The following is a 16,654-nucleotide window of genomic DNA, read 5'->3' as shown; positions in this document are numbered from 1 at the left end:
CAAGCCCCAAGCACAGAGGAGCAACAGGGGTTACACGGCAGCTGGAGGAGGCCCAGGGGGCCGAGAGAACAAACCAGAAGGGGCCAGAGTATCACAAGGGTCCAGGAGGGGAGCTGGGGGGGGAGGCGGGGGCAGGGCAGGGGAGGCCGCCACAGGGCCCCGATGAGGGGGACAGGGCGCAGGATGGGGCTGGGGGAGGGTAAGCGCGACGCAGAGGTGACTGCCTCAGAGCAAGGCCCCCGGGTGAGGCTGCTCCTGCCGGCACACACCCTTCCCCTGCCTGCAGGCCCTGGGGCCCTCCTGGGGTCTGTCTAGAATCCTCTCCCAGTGCCAGGCACTCACGCAGCTCACCACCCCCAACGGCGTTCCCACCCCAGGACACCACACCATCCCCTCTCCCCAGCATCACAGGCTCTTCTGCACCACTGAGCACCTGTACCCTGAGGGCGAGGGGCAGGGCCCAGGATGGACCCTGGGTGCATGCCCTGGGCCTGCTGCCTCCTCTGCAAACCCCCAAAGGAGTGGTCAGAGCAGGGCCTCAGGACACTTACCTGGTCCCACTGCCCAGACACGGCCCCTCACTGGCCTGCCCTCCATAAATGCCTCCACTGCCCCCAAGTCCTCCCATCCAAGCACACTCACCATGGCTGCCCATGTGGGCAGAGGAGAAGCCGCTGAGCGTGTTGCGACCGGATGCATCCGCGTAACGCGGCATGGAGCTGACTACAGCCTGCAGGTACTTCTCTTGTTCCAGGCTGCTGGAGTCGGCCTGGGACTGGCCTGGCGGGGGAGGCAGAGGTGGGGGCGGGGCCCAGGGCCCTGGGGCGGGGCAAGGGTGATGGGGAGGGGCCAGGCGCTGGGGCAGGGCCACAGCAGGAGCAGGGCGCCTACCTGGAGAAGGCGCATTCTGGGCCTTGAAGAGACCGACAACACCCTTGCCGTGCAGGCCTCCAGAGCGCAGCAGCACGGCCTTGGAGCGCCCGCTGCGCCAGCAGACCACCGGGAAGCGGTTCTGACGGTAGCAGCGGGAGACGCGCTGCAGAGCGTTGTCCTGGATGCTCTGGGGCACAATCAGCAGCCCCGGGTAGCTGCAAGGAGGCGGCAGCGGCGGGTGAGGGCAGCAGCAAAGCCGCCGTGGACCTGCAGCCAGCACCCTGGGGCTGCGCCAGGGCTCACCTGCGGCAGATGGCGTACATGCGGTTCACCGGGGAGATCCGGAAGGGCTCAGACTTGGCTCGGCTCAGGCTGCTGCTCAGCGTGCCCAGCCCCAGGCGCTGGTAGTCCCGGCAGCACGCCCGCTCCACCAGGCTGCTCATGGTCATGCGGTCCGAGGGCTTCAGGGCCGCGGATGGGGTCAGCGTGCTGGGCTCCAGCTCCTCCGACACTGGGGCAGAGCAGGTAGACGGGGGTCGTCACACACACAGCCGCCCAGGTCCCCCATCCTCCACGGGAGCGTCTTCACCCAGACCACCCAGGGCTCCCCCACCCCCACCAGAGAGCTCGTCCTCTTGGTCCTCGGGGGGCGGCTGGCCCCGGTGCTCCCAGCTGGGGGGGTTGTACTTCTTCCGAGTGACATACTGCCGCCCGATGGTCTTCTTGGCATTCTTCACCAAGTTCCTAGACAGGGTCCTGGGGAGGTGGGAGAGCACGGTCACAGAGATGAGATGAACAAGGGGACACACACACAGCATCCTGGCTTCTGGGCCCGGTTCCCCACCTGAACGAAGGCCCCTTGTCCTTGGTGGCACGGGGCGGCCGGCCGGGGGTGTGGGCAGAACCCAGGGTGAGCGCGAACGTGCCTCTGATGTCTGGTGGGTACCGCAGCTTGTGCAGCTGCTTGCGGAAGAGCTCGGCGCTGTCAGACCCCACCTCCTCATCAAACGCCATCTTCAGCAGCTGTGGCAGACGGGAGGGCCTCAGAGGCTGGATGGGCCCGAGCCCAGCCACCAAGGCAGACAAGCCTCCGGGACACCCACGCTGCATCACTGGAAGATGAGTGTTTCTAACAGGGTGGACGGGTGAGAGCCCTATGGCCGACGGGCCCTGGAGAAGGCAGCTGGGTCTGCCACGGGACCGTGAAGGTCAGTCTCGCCTCTGCGTCCAGAGACGGACACCCCTGAGGGAGCACCCCAAGGCGCAGGGCTAACAGAGGGTCTGCTCCCCAAACCGCACGCAGCTAGAGACTGACGACCCGATCTTGGTGTGCATCCCCCCCGCGCGGGTTTCAGTCAGGCATGCCCACGCAGCACCCTCGACACGGGTCCTGGGGTCCAGCCTCACACATGAGACGGACAGCCCCGACGACCAGCACGTGGCACGGGCAGAGGACCCTGAGCTAAGGCGCAGCGGCTCCCACACAAAGTCGGGGTCACAAAGGGCTCCGTGCCGGCTTAACTTCCTGCCTGTGGGAACAGGACGAGGGGCCCTCAGGCCCCGCCCACCTGGAAGGTGCAGGAGCGCAGCTGCAGCCCGTCCTGCAGGAGCTGGTCCACCGGGGTCTGGACGCTGATGCGCTTCTCCTTGGTCAGCGCGGCCACCGGGAAGGAGCGGACCACCACCTGCTCCCCCACTTGGAACAGGCCGGGGGCAGAGTCAGAGGGACAGGAGGGGAGGGGTCGCTGAGCCTCAAGGGACCAGGGGACCCGAGCTGTGGGGCAGCCGGGGCAGGCGGGGAGGGGCAGACAACGGGCGATCTCCACAGACGCCCCCACCCGAGACGGGAGAGGGAGGAGCACAGTCCCGCTCACCCAGGGGCCTGGGAGGAGAGGGGGCTGAGGCTGGGGTGGGTGCAGAGGCCCCGAGGCTCACCCAGGGGGTCAGTGGGCATCCCCGTGAAGATGACCCGGTACGTGGTGAGGAAGACCGCGCCCTCGGCTGGCAGCAGTGCAGGGCCGCCCCCGGGGCCCCCCGCGCCTTCCTCCCGCCCGTCGGGCAGCAGGTAGACGCGAAGGCCGTCCAGCACACACTCCTCTCCGGGCAGCAGGCGCGGCCGAAGCAGCTTGGGCTGTTTGGGGAGGGGAGCGGTGCCTCAGGCCTCGGCTGGGCCCCGGGCCCACCCCCGTGGCACCCCCTCACCTTCTGGATGGGGGGCAGCCTCCTGCTCTCTCTGTGCACAGCCTCCAGGGTCTCGATGTGCATCTGGACGATGTCTGGGGGAGAGCAGTTCTCACGCCCTGGCCTGGACCCGCCCACCCAAGGGGAGTGTCTCCAGGCCCAGAGCCCATACCTGGCACCATGACATGCAGCCCCTTGAGGTGGTCGCTGGTGACCCCACTCTCTGTGCAGACCTTGTCCACGAAGCGGTTGATGAAGCGGACCACGGCCCCGGCCACGTCACAGGCCTCCGCGTCCTCGAAGCCGCTCTCCGTGTCGTAGCTCTCCGCCACGCTGCCCGCCATGCTGGCCGGGGAGGGCACAGTGGGCGCCGGCCCGGCCTGAGGCCCCCGCCGCCCATCCCCGCCCCGGGCCAGGCCCCACCTGTTGGTGACGAGGCTGTTGCTGGCGCTCTCCAGCTCGCCCAGCCCCGCACGCTCCCGGAGCAGGCGACTCTTGCTGCTGTCCAGGGGCAGGAGCAGGTAGCTCATGCGGTTGGCGTAGTGGATGGCCTGGCTGAAGACGGTGCTCTCCTCCTTCTGCACCAGCTCCTGCTGCTTCTCTCGGCTCAGCGTGGGCCACAGTCGCCTCTGCTCAGAGGCCACGTCCAGGGCAGAGCGCTCGTCCCCCTGCAGGGGCGCCTCCCCTACCTGCCGCAGGGGCACAGGTGAGCGAGAGCCAGGCCTGCCCACCCCCCGGCCCAGGGAGCCCCCACACACCGAGAAGGGGTCCTGGTCCTCGGCAGGCTCCAGGTAGAGGGCCCGGATGTGGGTTTGCACGTCCCCGTAGAACATGGCCTCCCAGAACTGCGGTGTGCTCCACACCACATGCTCCTGCACGCAGCTGTATGCAAACTGCGTCACCCCTGGACTCAGCTTCTGCAGAGGCAAGTGGGAGTCAGCGGGGCAGCCAGAGTGGGCGGGGGAAGGCCCTGGCCGCCCCCGCACTCACCCGGCAGAAGGCAGTGACCAGGGGCAGCAGGGCAGCCGCGATGCCGTGCTCATCCAAGGAGGTGCAGTCCTGCAGCAGGCCGGGGTGTCGGAGCCCTGCCCAGCGCGCCCCCACTGGCACCGCCGCCAAGAGCGGCACCTCCCGCAGTCCCTGAACTGTCTGCACCCGTTCCCGGGGCTGCTCGGAGGGTGAGGGCAGCAGACCTCTGCGCGTGGACTCTCCTAGGCCACCCGCACCAGCAGACCAGGGTCTCCCAGTTGTCACACTGCCAGAAGAGGCACCCTCACGGGCTGGCTGGGGAAGCCCTGCCCACCCCCACCCTGCGACATCCTCTCGCCAACAGTGTGAGGCCCGGCCTCACCTGCAGGCAGCAGTTCATCATGCGGACCACAAAGTCGAACTGCTGGTGGTCCAGGACGGCCCGGTTCTGCTGCACATGCAGGTGCAGCTCCTGGGCAAGGCAGCGGCGGGCCGCGCGCCCCTTCAGGGCCCTCAGCACAGCTGGGAGCAGCTGCGGACAGAACCACAGGAATGAGGGCTCCAGCCTGTGGAGACCCCAGCCATACCCTGAGAGCCTGGAGGGAGGCACGGGGAAGGCCCGGCCCGGAGGTGGGGGCCAGAGCGCGGGCTCTCCGCTCAGAGGTGGCTGGAAGCCACTCAGGTCCGGTCTGCACCAGACACGGCGCTTCACTGCCCAAGAGAGACGGGCACTCCAGTGTAGCCAGCCCTGCCCACACGCTGCTCACGACATGGCCAGTGTGCCGAGGTGCTCGGAGGGAGGCGGCCCCGTGGCCGGCCAGGCCCTGCGCCCAGAACACAGGTGCCAGCAGCCGGCTCAGCACCGCGGGCTCAGAAGGGCTGCACTGAGACTTCTGTTACTGCCATTCTCTTTGAAATGACCAGGAACCCAGTGTTTTAAAAAAAAACAAAAAACACAGAAGTGTATAGGTCTGCACTATTTTCTGTGAGAGAGAAAGAAAAACCACTAAAACCCTCAGGACGTTCTGATACCTAAACGCTGGAGGAAATCCTACTGCAGGCCGCGTCCAGCTGCTCTGAGCTGGAGGGAGGGGGACCCAGGCCTGGCGTCCGCCCGCCCTCTCGCGGGCCTGGCTCCTGCCAGAGGCCCTCTGAGAGACGCTGTCCCGGCCCAGAGCAGCCACACAGAGCGCCCGGCACCCCCTCACCTTCTTGGCCTCCAGCATCTTCCCCTCAAACACATAGGAGATGCAGTTCCGGACCACCTCCAGCCGGCGCGCACTGTTACCATGCAGCCCGCCACTCCGCTCCACAATGGCCGCTGGGGAGCAGACAACACGCTCGCCTCTGACCTCACGCCCACTCTCAGCCACAATACCCCGCCCCCCACCCCCAGCTACGCACTCATGGGCGGCCCCGAGGGCACAGTGGTCCTCTTCTCGGCCTTCACAGCGGGGGGCGCGCCCTGCATCTTGGCCGCGGCCTGATCCACGATCCACTGCACCATGCTCTCGTCCAGCCGGGGGAAGGGCCGGGGTGCCCGCCGCAGGTGGCTGGCCTCGCCGGGCCGCTGCACTTTGTGCATAGCCACAGCAGGGTACGGGTTCTCCTGGGGGGTCGGGCAGGCTGGGTGAGCGGCCCCGCTGGGGCAGCATGATGGCCTCACCAGACCAGCCCGCGGTTCGCGCCGCCTGTCTTACATTCTTGTAGAGCTGCTCGGCCAGTTCCTTGACATGACGCAGAACTCGCTGGGGGTGGTTCTCGTCTGCCCGCATCCGAGCGACTTCATGGGCCACCAGCTGGGGGCGGGGCAGAGTCAGGAGGGCTGGCTGGAGCAGGATAGGGGTGGGGGGGGGGCTCCTCCCAGCTGGGGTGGGGGTGCACCTCATCAAACAGGTCTGTAGGGCGGTAGGGGACCCCGCGCTCTGACACGAAGCCTGCGAAGGCCATGCCCTCCAGCACCTTCATCAGGAAATCATCCTCCACGAGCCCGCGCTGGCCCAGGAAAGCTGCCTGGGGTGCACAAAGAAGTCAGCCCTCGGGCACCCCTCTCTGCCCACCCGCGCCCCGCCTGGCGCCCACCTTATGAAAGCGGATGACGGGCTCCGGGTGGATGCGGACCATGTGCAGACACCAGCGGTAGCCTTGCAGGAGTTGAGCAAAGAGCCTCAGGAAGACGGCACGCAGCTCCTTGTCCTGGGACACACGCGCGGTGAGTGCCCGCCCGCCACCCTGCCCACCACCCCCACACACACGCCACGTGCATCCTCCAGGACTCAGTGGCTGGGGGCCCCCCAGAGCTGCAGTGACGCCCACCTGCATCTTCAGGGAGGAAATGGACATCGTAGGTGGAGGGAAGGCAAGGTCGGCCAGCTCCAGCTCTGGATCCAGGACCTGTGGAGGCAGCAAGGACCAGGGTCGGCTGCACACCAGCCCCAGGCCCCGGGCCCCTCTGCCCACCATGCGGCCCCAATCCCGTCTCACCATGCTCAGGATGCTGTGTGTCTGACTCTGCAGTGGCTCAGGCAGGGGTGGAATGTGCACACACTCGGGGACAGTCACCGTCCCGCCATCCAGATCAGCAACAATCACGTCCAGCTGTGCAGCAAAGGGAGCAAGCGGTCAGGGACCAGGGACCGCTCGGCAGGGCCCGGGGTCGGCCCAGCCCGGAGCAAGGCAGTCCCCGAGGAGGCCTCACCAGCTCCTGGGCCTCTGCCTGGAAGGCGGCGTTGACCCCGATGATGAAGGGCGTGGGCGTGCTGAGCACCTCCAGCAGCTGCGCCGGCAGGATGGGCACGTAGGTGAAGCTGCAACAGGCCAGGGTTCAGTGCGGCCGCCCCGCAAGGGCTCGGGCGGGCAGAAGGGCCGCGGGCAGCGCCAAGGGAGGCACCTGTATCTGAGAGGGAACAGCAGCGCCAGGAGTCCCCGGCAGGCGTCGGAGAGGCGCTGGTAGCTCCGGGATAGGAAGAGCACCTTGTGCTCGGTGAGCGCCGCGCAGAACAGGGACAGCACGTTGGTGATGCCTGAGGGGGAGACAGGCTCAGCGGCCTGGCGTGCAGTGCAGCCTCAGCACCGGCCAGGCGGGCAGAGGCAGCGCCCTGCGGGGGGGTTGGGGGGCTCACGGGGGGCCAGACTCACCCAGCTGGCGGAACAGCAGGGCCACGCTGCAGCGGCTGATGGGCAGTGAGTCGGTGAGCGGGGTCTGAATGACCTGCCGGTCCCCGGCGCCCAAAGAGATGGTTCTCTGCAGAGAGAGGGGCCAGGGCTCAGCTGCTCCAACCAGACCTGGGTCAGACCCGGGCTCCATAGCCTCAGGAGGGCCTGGGAGGCAGACAGACCCCCAGGTGGGACCAGCAGGGATGGGCGGGGGCAAAGGCCAAGCCCGGCTTCTGCCGGCCCAAGCAGAGCTCCAGAGAAAACTTTGGGCCTCTGACCTGGGGGTGAGGATGGGGCCTAAGTGGGCAGAAGAAACAAAGAATCCGTACCACTCCATCCTCACCAGAGTCCAGCTGCACAGGACAGGCAGAGAGACACGGTTAGACACGCCCACACGCAGGGGGCACAGACCGGCCGACGCCGACAGCCAGACACAGGCAGAGAGACACGGTTAGACACGCCCACACGCGGGGGGCACAGACTGGGGGCACAGACCGGCTGACGCCGACAGCCAGACACAGGCAGGCCCGAGGAGCGTGCAGGCAGAGGACACACAGGTGCGGGTGGAGAGCTGGGCGTGAGCCGGGATACGAGGCAGGCAGGGCCACGGGAGGTGGTGGCTGCCAGGGGCGCTGAGACAGAGGGCGTCCGAGGCGGGGCGTTCCACCAAGCAGGATCCTGAGGGCCTCAGGCCCCACCCCGTGGCCTCGGACACGACGAGGGCCTGAGGCTGCCTGCCCCCCAACCCACCTGTGAGCCCCCGGCCAGGGGGATGAGGCACGTCAGCAGGTTCCCGACCACGTTCTCCAGGCCCACGTTCAGACCCTCTACATGGATGGTGTAGATGAGGCCAAGGCTGTTCTGCAAGGATCACAGGCTGGGGATGACGGTCCAGCCAGCGAGAGCACCCCACGGCCGACCTGGGGAGCCAGCTGCCCGCCTCACCCTGAACACCTCCACGTGGTCCAGTCGTGACACCAACACCAGCGTCTTTGGAGCAAACAGCTGGTCAGGTGGGCCGGGTGCGGAGGGCGACAGTGCCCCCGAGCCCCCCTCATCGGCCTCCTCTTCCCGCGCAGCGGCGTCCCGGGCACACGGCCCTTCCTGCGGACAGAAGCTGTCTGCCGGGGTCCAGGCGCGTCCCCAGGCCCAGTGGGGAGGGGGCAGGGGTCCAGGTGACGCAGATGGGCCTGGCCTGCTGGGAAGTACAGCCTCCGCGGGGTGGGGGCACCAGGAGCAGACACAGACAAGGAGAGACACGCGCGGCGGGGGGCGTCCGCAGCCAGGGGCTGGCCCGCGGGCTGACCTGCGTGGGCTCCACAGGCTCCCAGAAGGTCAGGCAGGCGCAGTAGTGCCGCTCGGAGTTGATGTCAGTGAGGACAGCGACGAAGAAGGTGGGGGGGTTCCGCTCAGGACACAGCTGCCACCCACTGGGCTGGCAGAACTGGGAGGGAGGGCGGGTCAGCGGGCAGCACCCTGGGCCCCCAGCCCTTGAGGGGCCTCAGGCCAGGCCCAGCACCAGGGAGCAGCGGGCTCTGCAACCCGAGTGCCTTGCCTCCCGGAGCTCAGCACCCTGCCCACAGGAGGAAGGAAGAGTCCCCGGCTGCTCCGTGTGGGCAAGGACCCTGGGACGTGAGACAGGCCCCCATCATGAAGGAGGGACGTGATGGGGGCTCCCCGCCCTCCAGGGCAGCGACATCGCCCTGTTCCCAGCAGGGCCGGGCACTGTGGGGGCCCTCCGCGTCTGCCCCGCCGCCTTGGCACCCCCAGCCCTCAGCTCCAGACCCCGGGGCGCCCCACTCACCAGCTCGATGCCCTGGGGGAATGGGTTGTCCTCCCAGTCCTTCTCCGGGAAGCGCTGCAGGATCTGGCCCTGGCCTTCCCCACTCCCTGAAGACAGGAGTCGGGGTCAGGACACCGCCCGAGCCCCACAACCCCACGCGACAGGAGCCTCGAGGGTGCAAGCGGAGACTTCTCAGCCACCTGCCCTCACCTAGCACCAGACCAGCCCCTGCTCCCAGACCTACGGTTTCCCTAAAGACGATCGCATGAGGAGACACTGCCGGGCCCTGGAGCCCAGGGCCACCAGGGGCATGGAGAGGAGCCCGGCTGTGGGTTGGGGTGGGTCCCCTGCCCAGAAAGCAGAAAACAAGCTGATGGCCGCCGGGGGAAGGACGGATGGACACACTGGGAGCCTGGGACTGACACATTCTCACCGCTACGCAGAAACAGAGAGCTGGTGGGACCTGCTGCAGGGAACCACTCGGTGCTCTGCAGTGACCTTCCCGGGGACAGAACCTGTAGAACTGTCCCAGTGTTACTCGCTCAGTCCTGTCCAATCTTTGCGACCCCATGGACTGTAGCCCGTCAGGCTCTTCTGTCCCTGGGATTCTCCAGGCAGGAACACTGGAGTGACTGCCTTTCCCTTCTCCGGGGGATCTTCCCGACCCAGGGATTGAACCGGGGTCTCCTGCACTGCAGGCGGATTCCTTACCGTCTGAGTCACAATGGATACATGAATAGTTAATTCACTTTCCTCCACAGCACAAACTTAATGCAACATTATATACTAACTATAATCCAATAAAAAATTTTTAATGACCTGGAAATTTTAAAAAGTAAAACTATGAGAGCCTCAAAAAAAGAAAAAGGAAAAAAAAAAGAGCTCAAGCGCCGTGGCCCAAGGGACAGCAGCGAGGGGGGCTCAACACGCCCCTCAGCCCCAGGTCCCGCCCCCACACCCGCCCCACCAGTCAGAGCCCCCCCCAGCCCCAGGTCCCGCCCCCACACCCGCCCCACCAGTCAGAGCCCCCCTCAGCCCCAGGTCCCGCCCCCACACCCGCTCCACCAGTCAGAGCCCCCCCAGCCCCAGGTCCCGCCCCCCACACCCCGCCCCACCAGTCAGAGCCCCCCTCAGCCCCAGGTCCCGCCCCCACACCCGCCCCCCCAGCCCCTGGCTCCAGGTCCCGCCCCCCACACCCGCCCCCCCCCAGTCAGAGCCCCCCCAGCCCCTGGCCCCAGGTCCCGCCCCCCACACCCGCCCCCCCCCCGTCAGAGCCCCCCCTCAGCCCCAGGTCCTGCCCCCACACCCGCCCCCCCCCCCCGTCAGAGCCCCCCAGCCCCTGGCCCCAGGTCCCGCCCCCCACACCCGCCCCACCAGTCAGAGCCCCCCTCAGCCCCAGGTCCTGCCCCCCACACCCGCCCCCCCCCGTCAGAGCCCCCCAGCCCCTCAGCCCCAGGTCCCGCCCCCCACACCCGCCCCACCAGTCAGAGCCCCCCAGCCCCTCAGCCCCAGGTCCCGCCCCCACACCCGCCCCCCCAGCCCCTGGCTCCAGGTCCCGCCCCCCACACCCGCTCCACCAGTCAGAGCCCCCCTCAGCCCCAGGTCCCGCCCCCCCACACCCGCCCCCCCCAGTCAGAGCCCCCCAGCCCCTGGCTCCAGGTCCCGCCCCCCACACCCGCCCCACCAGTCAGAGCCCCCCAGCCCCCCACCCCCAGAGAGCCAGCTCCAGAAGGGGAGAGCTGTTCCCGACCCCCCGGCCAGCCCCCGACTCAGGCCCTCGGCCCACGGCCCTGCCTCCCCTCACCCGCCAGCCCGACAAAGGTCTCACACTGGTGTGGGTGCCGGGGAAGGACCACCCGTGCCTATGGCCCCCGACTGCTGCGTGTTCCTGCTGCCTCAGAGGCAGACAGGACCAGCAAAGGTCCCAGAAAAAGGCCAGAGAGGGGTGGGGCTGGCAGGAAGGACAGGAAGGCTCTCCTGAGCCCTGAAGCTGCTGGGCACAGCTCTGCCCCTGCCCACATAGGCCACCACGCACACACCACGTGGCTGTGTGCAGCCCTGGGCCCTGTGGACCAGGGGAAGGGCATGTCCCCGCACTCCCAGCCTCCTCGCTCCCATGTGTTCCCCAGAGACCCCCTCCACGCCCAAGTCACTGTTTCCAGTCCAGCCCACACGGGCAGGGCCAGCTGGAGACCCCTCCCTCCTGCCCACCCTCCACGGAGCCAAATCTGGAGGCCTGATGAGGGCCCAGTCGGGGAACCACTTCCCTCACAGAACTCGAGGAGGATGAACAGGAGTCTCTGACCCAGCAAGGTGGCAGCTCAAGCAGGAAAGACAAAACCCCTCCACCTTCACATCCCACACTCCAGCAGGTCCCGCCCTCTGCTCAGACCAGCCTCCCGCAGAGGAGCAGGGGCAGAGGGGGGCGGGACAGCCGAAGCGCGGGGCCCCTGCGGCCTGCGAGATGCGTCCCACGTCCAGCCGGCCCGAACCTGAACGGACGCAGGAGCCTCAGACAGAGCTGGGGCCTGGACCCAAGGACGCTGGCAGGCAGACCCCAGCGAGCAGGCGAGCGGGGCTGCAGTCTCCAGCCTACCACCCTCCAGGAAGAAGGCCAGCAGCAGGTAGGCGGCTGCCGGCTGGGGACGGGGAAGGGCTGTGACTCTGACTCAAAACCTCAGCTTCCTGCTGCCCTCCCCTCCCCCCACTGACACCAAACGAGGTGGCAGACAAGCCAGGGTAGGGAGGACAGGTGTCTGCTGCTGCCACACCCCCCCACCCCCACACACCCTGGGCCCTGCAGGCCCCCCGAGGGCCGCCCTCAACAAGCCCAGGCTCGCGCACCCTGCGCGAAGCTCCTCCCCGTCCACGCCCCCAGGCCAGCTTGCGTGCAGCCCCAAACCGCACCCAGGGCTTACCCAGTTCTTGCCACGAGGCAGCAGGCAGAGGGAGGAGGAAGGGGTGCGCGGCTGAGGACGGCAGCCTCTGCCCCCAGCACCCACCCAGAGCCGGGGCAGGTGGACTGCAGAGGGCTGCTCCGCACGGCCTCCCCACAGGAGGCAGGCAGAGGAACGGGCCACCGCCCCCTCCATGGCCCACCCATCATGCCGAGCGTCAACTCCCAGAGCAGGCGCTGCCTCCAAAGAGCAGGATTCCTGGACCCGGAGCCCTCCCCTCCACCGACAGAGGTGAGGGGCAGCAGGGGCTGGGGCGCTGGCGAGGCAGTGAGCAGACCCCCACCAGCCCCAAACCCAGTCCTCAGGCCTCAGCCCAAAGAGCATCACCTCTTCAAGCCAGCTCTCCGAACCCTGCCCACGCACGGGGGCTGCAGCGGGACCCCAGGAACCTCCCACCCCCACCACCGCCTGCTGGGGTCCCTGGGGCACCTGCCGGCCAGACACGCGCTCCCCCAGCAGGAAGCGACATCCTGTGCACCTGCGCCCGCAGCCCTCGGGCTAACCAGCCTCCGACCTACCGACCGACCGCTCCTCCACGCCCAGCCCCTCCCACCCCACAGGCTCCTGGGGGGACGTGCGGGCAGCTTCCAGAGCCCCACTCACACCAGGGCACACTGTGGACCTCTCCTGACTCCCTCCCCCTTCTCCGAGACCCCAGGCCACACCTCCACTCTGCATACCAACAGGGGCCCAGCTGCAACCAAGGCTGCAGGCCTGCATTGGGTGGGGGGGGGGGGAGGGGGATGTCTGCCACATCGCCCAGCACCCCCACCAACCCCAGCTCCTGAGGCCATGGAGGGGACCTCCAGCAGCTGAGTCCCTGCCCCATCATAACTGCCCCACGTCAGGTGGACAGGAGGGAGGACCCCCCCACCCCACCCTGCCAGTGATAGGACTAACCCAGCCAGCACGGCGGGGCTTCACAGGGCCAGCCTCTAGGGGCCTGGAGGAAGGGCGCAGAGGCCCCCTGAGACGCAGTTGGCTCGACAGCTTCCTCCTGCAGCAAGCCACTCTCCGCACAGTCAGCCCCGCGGGGGGAGCACAGAGCGCGCGTCTGTCATCCCCAGCAACGCCGTCACCAGTGCCAGGCTCCGGTGCCCGGGCCAGCCCAGGCCGGCAAGTGCTGGGGGCAGAGGCAGCGGGAGGCGGGCAGCCCGCTTGGCCCCCGACTCAGCACCCACGCCCGGAGACCAGCCCAGCCATCGGAAGGACAGCACCCTCCCACTGCTCCACCCCCAGACCTCAACAAGGGCCCCCCCACCCCATGCCCCCACCCCCGAGGCCAGAGCACAGGACTAGGCAGAGGGGCTGCAGCCTCTCCAACCTCCCGATCAGACAAGCCTGGCTCTGATCCAAGGCCTTGGACCCTTCGGGCTCCCAGCCCCGGCCAGCCCAAACAGCTCCGACCTGCTCCAGAATGGGGCAGGGCCATGGGTGGGGAGAGGTGACCGGCTCAGCACGGTCAGAAGTGAGGCCAGGGCGGGCGAGCCCTCTCCTCAGATGAGACCACCCTGGCCAGGAAATGGGCATGGGTGGGGGGCGCTCTCTGGCCATGACGTACCCAGAGCTGGGCCAGGGTGTAAAATGTGCTAAACCCAGGGCTTCAGTGAGGAGCACCCCCAACTCAGCAGAGGAGCCTGCAACCTCTGAGATGAATGGAAGGGTCCCAACCCAGCCCCTCCCTGCCCTGCTACCTACAGCCCTCTGCCAGGTAGTCCCACAAAACCAGGATGCTCCCTCAGGCAAGGAAGATGTCCAGATGCCAGCCAGAGACAAGACACCCACCACGCCTACCCTCTCCACTGAACCCAAAGGCCCCGGGACCCTGGCCTCGAGTCCGAGGCCTGCCAGCAGGCAGGAGTCCTCTACCTCCAGCAAAGGCACCCACCACCTCGAGTGTCCACACATGTGCGGCCCAGCGTTAACAACACACCCGTCACTTCCCGGAGCTTCCTGTGTGAACGCGTCACGGGTGCATGCCCATCTCGTGCTCACGGCGGCCGGCAGGGAGGCCTCTGTGACTCATCCCGTCACCAGAAGAGGAGACTGAGGCGCAGAGGCCGAAAGACTGGCCCGAGGTCACAGAGGCATCAAGAGGCAAGGCAGGAGCCTCAGGCCGTGCTCCTCTGCTTCAGCCGTGGGCTTGTTCCTCACAGGATGGACCAGTCCTGCCAAAGCAGGCCCTGAGGCGAGGTGGCCGGCCAGCAGCTGACCAGCTCCAATCCCGGAAGATAGTGGTTAGGGGCTTCCACAGCCCCCAGCCCTACTGCAGGGGACATCCTGAGACTCACTCCTTCCTGTCATTCAGGGTAACAGGCACTGTGGCACCAGCCTTCTCCCCTGTCGTGCTCAGAGGCCACATACCCCGCGGGTGCCCACCGCCCGCGTGGCTCCAGCCAGCTTGTCGTGGAGCCCACTGAGGCCGCCTCTCCTCCCCCCGACGTTCACTCCAGCTGCCGCCACCATCAGCATGCCGCCCCCAGCTTCTGCCTCCTCAGACCTCCCCACACGGCCCGCAGCGCCCTCAGCCCCCAAGCCCACACTGCTTATGCAGTCCTGGGGCCCCCATGCTACGGCCGCACCTCAGCCAGCCCGGCCGCCCCAGACTCTGTGCACCCCGTGCTGCAGGCGCACGGCCTTCTCGCTGCCCCAACCCAACGTGTCCTAAAGAAGACGGCTCTCCTGCTGGGCCTGTACAACACTGACAGCCTGCCACGTGCAGGCTGCTGGGCGAGGACACCTGATCCTGCCCAGAAGAGCGCCCTCCCTGAAGGGAGAGACGTGCTCAGGACCGAGGGTGCCAGCGGACAGGACAGGTGGAGGAGTGAGTGCTGTGCCAAAGGGCACCGAGGAGGGTGAGGGGCCCAGCAGGCACAGGCTCAGTGAGACGCAAGGCAGGGAGGGTGACAGCGGCAGCCGGCATGTCAATAAGCAGGGCACACTGGGGGTCCTGACCCCACCCTCGGGCTCAAAGCTCAGCCCCAATCTGACCACACAGCCGTCCCCAGCACCCCCAAAGCCATGCCTGCCCTCCTGTAGTTGGGGCCCGAGCCCACAGTGAGGCTCTGAGTTAGCTTGAATGCGAGTCCCACTCCCTCTGTAGCGGCTCAGACCATGCACTCAACCTCTCTGCCCCAGTGCACAGATGGGGGCCACCACAGGGAAGCCTCGTGGGCTGCTGGGAAGAGGAGACTCGCTCATGCACACAAAGGCCAATGCAGGGCCTGGCACACAGTGCACTCCCCAACGCGACGTCTCCACGGGCCGGTGCTGATGTCAGCGTCAGGCTTTCTCCTACCCCCTGGACTGAAGGGCTCTCAGACACAGGTGGTGACCCCAGACACAGACCCCCCCCCCCCCCCCCCCGGCCATGGGCACCAGTCACCAGGCCGAGCTCCCACCCGGGGCTTGGCGGGCAGGTATGAGGTGGGCAGGCCCTCTGCCAGAACACTCCTCTGTCCTCCCCACGGTTCCTCCCGAAGTCCTCCGAATTCAGGCTCAAACGCCGCCTCTTCAAGAAGCAGCCCCTCAGCCCCAACCCTGTCTGCACGCCCCCCAGCCTCCCGGGCCTGAGACGCGGCACAGGGGCCACAGGGGCCACAGGCTCCAGGCCAGAGGCCCCGGGGGTCAGAGAAGGGGCTTGCAGTTGACTAGGCGGCCCGTGTCCCTGGAGGCAGGGCCGCCCGGCGGTCGGCCCCCGCGGAGGGAGCCCGTCCCACCCGGCTGGGAGGCGCAGGCCGAGCCGCCCCGGGCCCTCCCGCCTCCCGGCGACGCCGAGGCGCGGCCGGGCCGCTTCTGCCCTGACGGCGGCCGGCGAGCTCGGCCCGCCCCGTCACGCCGCGCGGCCCACGTCGGGGAGGCCGGCCCCCGTGACCCCCGACCCCGGGCGGCGGGCCCGGCGCAGAGAGTGCCCGGCGGGCCCGGGGCCGCCCCGCCGCCCCTTCCTGGCCCCCGGCTCTCAGCCCGCGGCCGCGCGCCGGCACTCACCGCGCGGGTGCGGCCCGAATGCCACCAGGACGAAGTAGTCCGCGAGCCGCGCCATGGCGAGGGGCGCGGGCGGGCTCCGCGGCTCGGGCACGCGAGGGCGGCGCGCTCATGGCCCGGTCCCGGCCCCGACCCGCGCACCCCGGACGCTCCGGGGTAGGTCCGCGGCGGCCGCCAGGTTTCGCGCCGCCATCTTCCCAGCCCGCCGGCCCGCCCGGCCGCGCCGCGCGCCTGCGCGCCCTCGCCCCGCCCCCCCGGTGGGCGGGGTCTGGAGCGGCGTGCCCTCATTGGGCCGCGCTCCAGGGGCGGGGCTACGCGTCTCCCCGCCCCCAGGTGGTGACAGCCGCGGCGGCTCCGAGTCGCAGGCCGGCGCGGCTGGGGTGGGAGCGTGCCCCGCGGCCGCGGCGCCCTCGCAGGGCGGGGGGACTCTGGCCCTGCCCCGGGAGCTCTCAGTCTCGGGTTCGCGCGGCTCCCAGGGTCTCCCCGCCCGCGCTGTCAGCAAGGAGGAAGACTGGAAGGCGCGGCCCTGCGCACGGGCCTCCGGGACTGGGAGGGGCCCTGGGACGTCCCGGGGGCCGCCAGCCTGGCAAGGGAGGGGGCCCACTCAGGCCTGCCCTCTCTGGCCCCACTCGGGAGCCCGGTCTCAGTGAGGCGAAACGCTTAACATACGTATCTTCAAAACAGCGCGCCGCACACCCTGCCGTGAAGAGCAGGGAGCAGGCTGACCCGCTGAGGGTCCCGGCAGTGCCGC

General features: G+C 68.6%; 1 protein-coding gene across 6 annotated transcripts in view; it reads right to left on the bottom strand.

Moving 5' to 3' along the window:
- The window catches only part of SBF1 (SET binding factor 1), a 28,125-nt gene extending 11,990 nt beyond the window's left edge, over window positions 1-16,135 (bottom strand). For 2 of the 6 annotated variants that reach the window (XM_043882519.1, XM_043882522.1), the window contains exons 1-27: window positions 15,907-16,135; window positions 8,984-9,069; window positions 8,486-8,623; window positions 8,125-8,283; window positions 7,930-8,040; window positions 7,162-7,267; window positions 6,914-7,046; window positions 6,722-6,830; window positions 6,508-6,621; window positions 6,340-6,417; window positions 6,106-6,219; window positions 5,908-6,036; window positions 5,724-5,822; window positions 5,428-5,632; window positions 5,232-5,344; window positions 4,406-4,555; window positions 4,045-4,113; window positions 3,478-3,971; window positions 3,227-3,399; window positions 3,076-3,149; window positions 2,809-3,004; window positions 2,442-2,569; window positions 1,718-1,896; window positions 1,493-1,629; window positions 1,177-1,384; window positions 892-1,088; window positions 643-780 (exon numbers count right to left, since the gene is read on the bottom strand). In XM_043882519.1, the coding sequence (XP_043738454.1) occupies window positions 643-780; window positions 892-1,088; window positions 1,177-1,384; window positions 1,493-1,629; window positions 1,718-1,896; window positions 2,442-2,569; window positions 2,809-3,004; window positions 3,076-3,149; window positions 3,227-3,399; window positions 3,478-3,971; window positions 4,045-4,113; window positions 4,406-4,555; window positions 5,232-5,344; window positions 5,428-5,632; window positions 5,724-5,822; window positions 5,908-6,036; window positions 6,106-6,219; window positions 6,340-6,417; window positions 6,508-6,621; window positions 6,722-6,830; window positions 6,914-7,046; window positions 7,162-7,267; window positions 7,930-8,040; window positions 8,125-8,283; window positions 8,486-8,623; window positions 8,984-9,069; window positions 15,907-15,961 (3,892 nt within the window). In that variant the 5' untranslated portion in view covers window positions 15,962-16,135. Of the gene's footprint in view, window positions 1-642; window positions 781-891; window positions 1,089-1,176; window positions 1,385-1,492; window positions 1,630-1,717; window positions 1,897-2,441; window positions 2,570-2,808; window positions 3,005-3,075; window positions 3,150-3,226; window positions 3,400-3,477; window positions 3,972-4,044; window positions 4,114-4,405; window positions 4,556-5,231; window positions 5,345-5,427; window positions 5,633-5,723; window positions 5,823-5,907; window positions 6,037-6,105; window positions 6,220-6,339; window positions 6,418-6,507; window positions 6,622-6,721; window positions 6,831-6,913; window positions 7,047-7,161; window positions 7,268-7,508; window positions 7,533-7,929; window positions 8,041-8,124; window positions 8,284-8,485; window positions 8,624-8,983; window positions 9,070-15,906 lie in introns of those variants that run through there. The other 4 variants (XM_043882520.1, XM_043882521.1, XM_043882523.1 and 1 more) reach the window with 4 other exon arrangements.
- Window positions 16,136-16,654: the final 519 nt, after the last annotated feature.

Source organism: Cervus elaphus, chromosome 22, assembly GCF_910594005.1.
Source record: "Cervus elaphus chromosome 22, mCerEla1.1, whole genome shotgun sequence".
In the NCBI taxonomy this organism is placed as follows: Eukaryota; Metazoa; Chordata; class Mammalia; order Artiodactyla; family Cervidae; genus Cervus; species Cervus elaphus.
The sequence above is the reverse complement of the archived record's forward strand: the minus strand, read 5'-3'. Positions and strand labels throughout refer to the sequence as shown.